This window comes from Bos grunniens, chromosome 10 (genome assembly GCF_055505025.1).
Source record: "Bos grunniens cultivar Pamir isolate PY7600 chromosome 10, Bosgru_T2T1.0, whole genome shotgun sequence".
NCBI lineage: Eukaryota > Metazoa > Chordata > Mammalia > Artiodactyla > Bovidae > Bos > Bos grunniens.
Genome location: NC_141174.1, coordinates 30,314,417 through 30,325,075, shown reverse-complemented (window position 1 = coordinate 30,325,075; position 10,659 = coordinate 30,314,417). Strand labels below are relative to the sequence as shown.

Sequence of the window (10,659 nt, the reverse complement as noted above, 5' to 3'; positions counted from 1 at the left end):
TAAGTTCCAATAAAACTTTATTTATGGACACTGAAATTCAAATTTCATATAATTTTCATGTCACAAATTTTTTTTCCCCCCAATCATTTAAAAGTGTAAAAACCGTTCTCAGCTTACTTGCCATACAACAGGTGGTGGACCAGATTTGGCCTGCTGGACGTAGTTTGCCCGTCTCTGATCTAAATAATCTCATTTGTTATTACTAATACTTCTATATTAACAGTAAGTATAGGAGTACTTACATATAACTTAGCTACACTCTTCAACTAAGGATAACTGTAAAATGATGAGTGCTTTCCTAGTTATTATGCAATTATCATACTTCCAAAAACTATTTTCCGGACAATATTTAAACATATTTATCTAATAAAAGACTAGATATATATGATGATAAAATTATAAAACAACATATATTTAGTAGGCTTAAATTTTAATTTGATAATTCCCAATTTATAGGACTGTGTTAGTCTCTCAGTCATATCTGACTCTCTGCGAACCTGTGGATTACAGCCTGCTAGGCACCTCTGCCCATGGGATTCTTCAGGCAAGAATACTGGAGTGGGTTGCCATTCCCTTCTCCAGGGGCTCTTCCAGATGCAGGGATCGAACCTAGGTCTCCTGCATTGCAGGCAGATTCTTTACCATCTGAGCCACCAGGGAAGCCTCGAGGGTTCAATACTAAAGTAACTGAATGCTAAAATAAAGTCATACAAATGATAGTTCACTATCACAAAGGTCTAGTGGGGAGATGGAGAAAATATTTCCAGTTAAGTGGCTGAAGCAATTTGTGTATTTTCTTCTTAAAAGTCTTTATCTGTCCTCTGGCGTTTAAGAGGTGGACCTTCATGATTGTCTGTAACAAATCCAGAAAACCTATATTATGTAAGATACTTAACATTTAAAATAACTTTTAAAAAGCAAATAATATAGGCATTTTAAACATTTTAATGTACTCAACTTATGCATGAAATAGTAACATTGCTATGGATTTAATGAAATAGCCTTCTACTAGACTGAATAGTGTATCATAATAAAATCTGTAAAATTGTGAGAAATTAGTCACTGTTGAATGGCAAGGGGTCTTGAACTGAAATATCTAACTAGAATCAGTTTAATCTATTTCTAAGTTTAAAAAAGAATATAAAATATGTATGTTGCCCAAGAAAGTTATGTTAAATTTTGTATTACAGCTTACATTTAATTTCCCAGAAATCGCTCACCTCGATTCACGGTCTGGTTCTTGTAAAGTATAGCAGCAGGAATCCGAAAAGTGATGCATAACATTTCCTTGTTAGGGGCCACATTTCTTACTAGGTGAACTGAACTATATGCCTCCAAGGAGATGCCTAACACAGTTGCAGCTCGTTGCTGAACATCCTTAGCTGGATTAGCATCTTTGGAAAAGCTGTAACAGTGCACAATGGGAAGGAGTTCACTGCCACATGGCTGTCCCTCTAAGAGTGCTTTGAAAGCACTGAGAAACTCAATAGCCTTTGCTGGCAAATTCATGACAATGTGCACAGAGTGTTTTCTTTCTTTAGACAGTGGTCCTAGCTGCTGCATTAACTCTTCTCTGACTGGTCCTTGCAGGAAGTCTCTCCCATCCAAGTTAAAGACTTTTACCTTTTGGTCCACTTTATTTAATTTACAATTGTGCAGTAGCCATTTATGGGATTCAGGATTGAGATCATTAGCAAACACAGTGCACTTTTTCTTTGCTGCTGGAATGGCAAAGGGCCCAACCCCAGCAAAGACATCAAATAGGACATCCCCAGGTTTGAGAAGTTCTGTGATACGGCTGTGTTCTGTGGAGAGACGAGGATTCCAGTAGACTTTTGAAAAATCAAATTCATAGGTGTAATTGTTTTCTCGAACCTGAAAAAGTATTATGCTTTTGGTTAAACTGTTTAGTCTTAAATTCCAGCCACTGATATTGGATAGATGCATTCACACATACACACATTAAAATTTACTACTATTAAGAGCAAATTACAGTGAGTTTAAAGGCATTTAAATTAGAAATCTGGTGTTTATGCTAAACTTGAGGGTAGTTACTATCTTGCATTAGATGTTTTCATGAGAGGAGTCATCTCTTCAAAACCAAACAGCTCTCCATCTCATCCTAAAGGACCATAAAGTGGCTCCCCGATCACACTAGGAATTTTTCAGATAGGCCAACTGACTGGCTTAATTATATTATCTCCTGTCACCTGATAGGAAGAAAGCCTTTAGGGTGAAACAACACACCACATCTGTCTTCATGGTGGGTAGCTAAATTGCAGACAGTCTTCCACGCAGCAAACATGCTTTGCTTCCTTAGTTTTCAGTTTGGCAAGATAGATGCGTCATGTGTCAGTGAATTTCAAGGTACTTCGTTATGTTTTTAGACAGTTACTTGGACTCTGCAGGTTTCATGTCTATAAATAGAGCCAGTGTATAGAATAAATCATTCCCGTGTTTTTGCCTTTCCCAAATCTGAGTTTTCATGGATAAACTAAATATACAGTGAAGCTAAGTCTTGAACAAAATTAAAACTTTATAGCATTTCTTTGGGGACTATTATAAACATGATAGAAAATAGAAAACAAAACTACAATTGTGAAATGTGACCTCACCTATCATCTTAAGCCCCTTATTTTAACAGATGAAGAATCAAAGGCCAGAAAGTTCCTAAGTTCTATAAATCTAATAGAAACATCTTCTATACTCTCTCTTCATGGACCTTAATTCCAAATTTGTACTTATTTTTTCCTCCTGACCACATCAAATGCTCTAATCATATTATTAAGTTTCAAGAGTTTGAAATATTTCTTCATGATTCTGCCAACTAAGAGTCAATCTAGGTGTATAATATAACCTGGAAGGCTTAAATGTGTCTTGGGATGCTTTTCCTGAAATCTCCTTTCTACTTGTCTTTAAGCTCTTTAGTGTGAGTCACAGATCTAGATCTAGATTAAATGATGCTAAGTATCCCTCTGGTTTTACTCATGCTGTCTTTGATATCTTGTTCCCTTAGTTAAGCATTGCTTTCAGGAGATCCACTTTAGCAATGTTTTTAAATACTACTTAAATGTTGCATGAGCTCTTAAATTTAAATGTGATTGTGTTTGGAGCAAAGAAATTATATTGAGTTCTCATATTTATTTGATAGTATATATACTAGGCATAAAGTATGTCCTAAGAACAAACTTTAGTTGACTTGGGAAGTCAATCACAAGGCATTTATAAAATTACAGAAGTTTCTCAGTTTATAGAAGTTTACATCTTCTTTCTAAGAAGAATGATACTACCTGACACCCTAAGGGTCACTACCAAGTAAAGAACATGACAATGTTCAGTCTGGGTGTGCCTAAAGTTGAGTATGTCTTAGTGTCAGCTGAGCTGAGCACAGTTATTATCAAAGGATTCACATTCGAATCTTGCTTGCCATAACAGACCTTACTCACTGTACACAGGCAGTAGGTAGTGGAGGTCTGGTATACAAGGCAGGACTAAGCATGGACTCGAGTCAGAAGCCTGACTCAAAAACCCTCTGCTCAGTCAGTCCTTCATAGTTCATGTGCATAGAGAGAATAACAACAGCCATTAACTTGGGGGTCTCTCAGGATTTGTCTAGCCTGTTTCTTAGCTTGGGTACAAAATTTCACATAATGTTAACATGTAATTATCTAAGGCTTTAACTTAAAAACAGTTTATTATATCCAACACTACAGAGGGTCTTGGGGTGGAAGATGAGAAAATGGTTTATATCAGGAATCTATTCCTATATATTTTAAGTTATTTTTTCTTTGAAATAGGTTTTGTTTTTCTTATAGAAGAAGTATGTGCTCACACTTTAGAAAAGTATAAAGATAACAAAGGTCACCAGAAACTATACCAAGTGAAAATATGCTCACTGTTAACATTCTGATATTATGCATATTTACACATTTAAAATCATCACACCTAAAATGGAACTCAGTTATGTATACTGTTCTACAGTTTATTTTTTGTCACTTGGCTTGTCAGTGGACAATTTACTTTCAGTATGGAGCAATACTGCATAGGAACCTTGAATGTTAGGTCCATGAATCAAGGCAAATGGAAGTGGTCAAACAGGAGATGCCAAGAGTGAACATCAACATTTTAGGAATCAGTGAACTAAAATGGACTGGAATGGGTGAATTTAACTCAGATGACTATTATATCTACTACTGTGGGCAAGAATCCCTTAGAAGAATTGGAGTAGCCATCATAGTCAACAAAAGTCTGAAATGCAGTACTTGGATGCAATCTCAAAAATGACACAATGATCTCTGTTCGTTTCCAAGGCAAACCATTCAATATCATGGTAATCCAAGTCTATGTCCTGACCAGTAATGCTGAAGAAGTTGAACAGTTCTATGAAGCCCTACAAGACCTTCTAGGACTAATACCAAAAAGAGATGTCCTTTCCATTATAGGGGACTGGAATGCAAAAGCAGGAAGTCAAGAGATACCTGCTTGGTAAAGTTTGGCTTTGGAGTACAGAATGAAGCAGGGCAAAGGCTAATAGAGTTCTGCCAAGAGAATGCACTGGTCATAGCACCTCTTCCAAACACCCTCTTCCAACAACCCAAGAGAAGACTGTACACATGGACATCACCAGATGGTCAACACCAAAATCAGACTCATTATATTCTTTGCAGCCAAAGATGGAGAAGCTCTATACAGTCAGCAAAACCAAGACCAGGAGCTAACTGTGGCTCAGATCATGAACTCCTTATTGCCAAATTCAGATTTAAATTGAAGAAAGTAGGGAAAACCACTAGACCATTCAGGTATGACCTAAATCAAATTCCTTACAATTATACAATTAAAGTGACAAATAGATTCAAGGGTTTAGATCTGATAGATAAGAGTGCCTAAAGAACTATTGATGGAGGTTCGTGACATTGTACAGGAGGCAGTGATCAAGACCATCCCCCCAAAAAAGAAATGCAAAATGGCTGTCTGAGGAGGCCTTACAAATAGCTGTGAAAAGAACAGAAGCAAAAGGCAAAGGAAAAAAGGAAAGATATACCCATCTGAATGCAGAGTTCCCAAGAATAGCAAGGAGAGATAAGAAAGCCTTCCTCAGTGATCAATGCAGAGAAATAGAGGAAAACAATAGAATGGGAAAGACTAGAGATCTCATCAAGAAAATTAGAGATACCAAGGGAACATTTCATGCAAAGATGGGCACAATAAAGGACAGAAGTGGTATGGACCTAACAGAAGCAGGAGATATTAAGAAGAGGTGGCAAGAATACACAGAAGAACTATACAAAAAAGATCTGCATGACCCAGATAACCACGATGGTGTGATCTCTCACCTAGAGCCACATGCAAAGAACTGACTCATTTGAAAAGACCCTGATGCTGGAAATGATTGAAGGCAGTAGGAGAAGGGGACAACAGAGGATGAGGTGGTTGGATGGCATTACCGACTCAATGGACATGAGTTTGAGTAAGCTCCGGGAGTTTGTGATGGACAGGGAAGCCTGGTATACTGCAGTCCGTGGGGTCACAAAGAGTCGGACACGACTGAGCAACTGAACTGATGGAGCTAATAATCTTCAATGATGGAGTATTCCATTGTATTATTATCCTAAAATTTAACCAGTTATCTACTGATGATATTTAGATTGTTTTCATTCCATCATGTTTATTTATTATTATAAAAATGAGGTAGGGGTCTAGTGGTTAAAATTCCATACTTCCACTGCTGGGGGGACATGGGTTCAATCCCTGGTTGGGTACATCATTACAACCTTGTCCAGTTATATTCTTGAGATAACTTCCTATACATGGAGTGCTGGGTCAAAGGATGTATCTATTCAAAATTGCAATGTATTACAATACACTTCCACTCTTCCTGACTATATCAAATTCGCTCTCCCATCAATAATACATATATGTAAATGCTTACATTCTCACATACTCATCAATACTGGCTATTACATTTTCTTAATCTGTTATCCTGATTTCAAAAGTTAATCTTGATATATACTGTATTAGGAGACAATAAAATATTCCATACCTTTGTCATCATATTCTCCTCTCCAGATAGTACTTCCATTTCAAAATTTCGGTAGGTATTATCAATATTATTGATTTTATTTACTGCTGAGGTGATTCCTGGATTTTTGTCAATCATAACTTGGCCTAAAAGCACAGAAATCATGATAAATACTGCCTTCTGGTTGCAAAATAAAAGCTAAAATTGCAAATATGAAATGGATGTGAACTATATTTTCTGGTTTATAGTCAAAAATTGCACCTATTTTGCGTGCATGCATTCTAAGTGGCTTCTGTCGTGTCCGACTCTTGGCAACTGTATGGAATGTAGACCACCAGGCTCCTCTGTCCATGGGATTCTCCAGGCAAGAATATTGGAGTGGGTTGCCATGCCCTCCTCCAGGGGATCTTTTCCGACCCAGGGATAGAACCCAGGTCTCTTATGTCTTCTGCATTGACAGATGGGTTCTTCACTAGCACCACTGGGAAACTGATGTGTGTAGAGGAATGCAATTCTAAAAATTCAGCAGATTACTAAAGTTAATGTCTGACAGCCCCTAAGCAAACACACAGAAAATGTGGGGGTACATTTATAAAGAAAAAATTTTGAAGAGCTTGTTCTGTCTAATATTTTTCCATGTCTTTTACTTAGTCTTTTCAAATGTATCAGTACAACAGTAAGCAAACATGTAGGCCCAGGGAACTGGTTAAAAAATAGAAGAGATGTTAAGGACTATGGAAACAAATGGTTTCAGAAAACACTAGCCTGTCCCCACTGGCCTCAAACCAAATGTTTGCTTTATTGTGTATTTAAAATAGATACTTCCACTTTGGAATGCATACTAGCAAAATAATGTTTTCAAATAAAAGGAACATAGATTATTTACTTTTCTCTAAATAAAATGTTTATTTACTTAAATTGTTCTTTATGTCAAATAGTTTCCAGAGCACAAAAAGTACAAAGGTTAAAAGACACTGGCAATGGTATACTGATGCCCTATAATCAAAGTCTGCATTTTTGTCAGCACTTAAAAAAATTCACAAGAATCTATATGCTATCTCATTGTATAAAGAAGGATACTTTGATTTGTAAGTAAGTATAAAGTACTCCATAATACAGATACAACAGAGGACGACAGAGGGTGAGATAAAGGTTGGAAGGCATCACCGATTCAATGGAAATGAGTTTGAGCAAGCTCCAGGAGCTGGTGATGGACAGGGAAACCTGGTGTGCTGCAGTCCATGGGGTTGCAAAGAGTTGGACATGACTGAGCGACTGAACTGAACTGATAATACAAACATGCTTAAATACCAACTGGAATTTGTCTAATTTCTCTCTGATTAATTAGATACCTGATTTTGAATATGATAATGTCAAACTATTGTCAATCATTGTTTTATCTTGTTCTGCTTCAGGTATCAGAACTCAATTTTTAAGGTACAGAAGTTAGTTTGAAATGAAGAATTTAAAAAAACATTCTAAAGGTCTATAGTAAAAGCTTTAAAATTACTTCTGTATGAAAACGTTTCATTTTCAATCTGTGAGTACCCTTTTATGAGAGTGAGTTTATAAGAGTTCTAAAAGAATGTTGAGTTAGGACAGGCAATGATTCAACGGAAAGCCTAGACTTGACATTTGTACCAGATCATAATTATAAGGCTCTGCTTAAGTATTTATTATGTTATCACTATGCATTATTAGTCCCTTTCATCAATAAAAACAAAGTAAACGCATAACAGCACATCTCTGAAATTCTGCCCATGCAAAACACTGAGCACTACATTTTAAAGCTGAAAATAATTCCCAGGAAGTTCTGACAATTACTCTGTATCAAAAATATTAATCTGGAGAATGCATGGACATTAAATATTCATATAAGGACAAGAGCGATTTTGATTAGTCTTCTACTTCTTTCTTAGCCCAAAGAATAAAAGACCCATGCTTCAACTCTGGGCTACAGAGTTGGTTCTAAAAAGCTAGGAGTACTAAAAAACAAAGTATGGTGCCTACCATATAGAAGAGGCTCAATTACCTGAATTGATGAAAGCCTGCATAAACACGGTCTTTCCCTTTTGACTATGAAACACACATTTATGAAACCTAGCATTCAACATAGTCCTGAAGGACTAGTAAGTTCTGGATACCAAAATGATAAGTTGCCAAAGAATTGTGCCAAAGCAAACGATTGAAGTTAATGCTTATGTATTGTAAACACAAAAGCCTGAACTGATATTTAGAGCTTGCTTGACTCTGGGAGGGCTTCCCTGGTGGCTCAGTGGTAAAGAGTTCACCTGCCAATGCAGGAAATGTGGGTTTGATCCCTGGGTGAGGAAGATCCCCTGGAGAAGGAAATGGCAATCCATTCCAGTACTTTTGCCTGGGAAACCCCATGGACTGGGGAGCCTGGTGGGCTACAGTCAGTGGTGTCTCTAAGAGTGGAACACGACTTAGCAACTAAACAGCAACAACAAATGACTCTGGGAAGGCTATTCCAAAGTGGCCCTTAAAGGAGGGTATGGAGCTCAAGATCCTGCTTAAAATTATAATGATAAAATGTCCCGTTTCTATAATTAGGCATTTACATTTTTTTAAAACTAAAATTAGAACTTGCTAATTGGTTTCTAATATGTGACTATTACTAAGACACACCTACCAATTAAATGCTTGTAAGGTAGTTGATGATCTCGAAGGTTCAGGTGAGCAATGTGTCCAACTCTGCTAAACCCTGAGGTCACATCTTGACCTTCAGGAAGCACAGCTCTCAAGATTTCTTCTGACTTAAAGTTTTCATAAGTTAGGTCCAAATTATATTTCGATATCTGTGGATTGACATTCAGCTGCTTTAAAATACTGAGTTCTTCTTTCTCAAAGGAGTCAACAGTAAACATTTTATAGGGATCCAACATAATTAGTCTACCTTCTCCATCTTCTGGATCTTCAATCACACGTTTTATGCCTGGGCGCTGCAGTGCTGCTCTTTTAAGGGATCGCATCAGTTTATTGACTACTTCTTTCCTCACTTTAAGCACTGGGATGGTGACTGTCTTTTTAAAAGCTGTTCTATCAAGTTCTGTCATTCCTCGAACTTCAGAGGGTGGGGAAAACAATTCAGAGTCTCTGTGATTTGTTTCTATTTCAGGCATGGTTGAGAATCTTTTTCTTTGATCCAGCAAGAAAATAACAGGTACTCTGTTAAGCTTCTGTATCAACGATGCCCAAGGTAGTAGAATCAGTGATGCTGACTCAGTTATTCTACAGCTTTCCACTTTGAGACGTCTTCTTGAGAATGCAAATTGTTTCAATAAGCTCCTAAAAATAAAGCATTCAATTAAAAGAACTACCATAAAGCTACAAACTAGCTTAACATATTCACAAGTCTTAATAAAAATTTTAATTGTTTCAAATAACCTGCTAAATGCCAAAGATTAAAACTTTTAGTGGTATGTGAGAAGTGTAATATTAATAATTTTTCCAGGATAGGATGAGTTTTATTAGTAGTAAATAATAAATCTGTATACTTCCAGCCCACCTGCGGCCTGGACTAGGGTTTAGTGATCCATCACTCTCGCTATAGTCAACAAACCTCCCCACCCACAGTTTTCTACAGAACATTTTGGGACTGGAAGGCCGAAATAAAGGATCATCTCTAAACGACATGGTCACTATATTGATAATTTTACCAATGTCAATATTTAAAAGGATATTCTTATGGAAGCTTATTGGGTCAGATATTGTACTGAACGCTTTACTCACAGTAATAATCTTCGGAGGTGTGTGGTGTTGCATTCTCATTTCTGCAAAGGTGTAAACTAAAGCTCAGAAATAGGTTAATTGACCCAAAATCTTATTGCTGTAAATCGTTGAGCAAGGATTAAAATCCAGGGCCTGCGTTCTTAATCTATTTCTATGCTGTCTTTGATGTTTTACTGCCACAAGTCCTACCTATAAGTAGAGGTTTCAGTATTTCTAGGATGGGAAATTTGCTGAGTGTTACATGCACATCCCATTAGTATCAGTTTTTCATTTTGCCTTCCGGAATACCGAGGAAGTAACTGTTAAGAAATGGCCCTGCCTGCTGCTGCTGGGTCGCTTCAGTCGTGTCCGACCCTGTGCGACCCCATAGACGGCAGCCCACCAGGCCTAGGAACCCTGTAAAGCAACTGTCAAAAAGTTGACAGGGTTCAAACTGGGTTTAGCAGTTAACCAGATGTGTGATCTTGGGTAAATTACTTAACGTGAATCTCTGCTTTCCACAAGTAAGATGTGGCTAAAGGTTCTACCGGAAAGTTCTGAAGCGATGAAACACCCCTCACTTCCCCGTCCTCAGGCCTAGGCTCTGCACCGGGCGGTGGGCGACTTCCCGACGTTTTAGCGCCCAGACAGCGCGAGGCGGAGAGCCGCCGAGCCGACCGGTTCCGCCACCGGGCCCTCAGCCCCTTCGAACTATCTATCAAGGGCACCACGGCCGCCACTTCACCAACGTCACCATCCCATTTCCCGGCGTCGCCCCGTCGCTGGCTCCAAGACCAGACCCTCACCTCATGCTCTGGTACAACTCGGAAGCGTGTCTTCGGCCGGTAGGCGGGCCCTCGATGACACCATCAAGGTTCGCCGCCGAGAGGCGAGCGTCACCAGATCAC

The 10,659-nt window shown here is 38.1% G+C and overlaps 1 protein-coding gene across 4 annotated transcripts; it reads right to left on the bottom strand.

Annotated features, from left to right (window-relative positions):
• Nucleotides 1-10,602, bottom strand: TRMT5 (tRNA methyltransferase 5). Of its 4 annotated transcripts, none has more exons than XM_086320383.1 (5): nt 9,773-10,602; nt 8,673-9,328; nt 6,041-6,165; nt 1,221-1,875; nt 1-853 (listed from the first exon to the last, which is right to left on the bottom strand). In XM_086320383.1, exons 2-5 carry the CDS (start codon nt 9,160-9,162, stop codon nt 801-803), a joined length of 1,323 nt encoding a protein of 440 aa, XP_086176509.1. In that variant the 5' UTR covers nt 9,163-9,328; nt 9,773-10,602; the 3' UTR covers nt 1-800. The 4 variants fall into 4 exon arrangements, with proteins under 4 accessions (XP_086176509.1, XP_086176511.1, XP_086176508.1 ...); XM_086320385.1 differs by having other exon boundaries at nt 1,221-2,417; nt 10,558-10,602; XM_086320382.1 differs by having other exon boundaries at nt 10,558-10,602.
• Between the last annotated feature and the right edge of the window lie 57 nt (nt 10,603-10,659).

Excerpts from the sequence above, each read along its gene's own strand:
- TRMT5 (XM_086320382.1), bottom strand. Across the intron at positions 1,876-6,040 it reads AGGAGAATATGATGACAAAG|GTTCGAGAAAACAATTACAC; the intron begins GTATGGAATATT and ends ATACTTTTTCAG. Across the intron at positions 854-1,220 it reads GAACCAGACCGTGAATCGAG|ACAATCATGAAGGTCCACCT; the intron begins GTGAGCGATTTC and ends GATTTGTTACAG.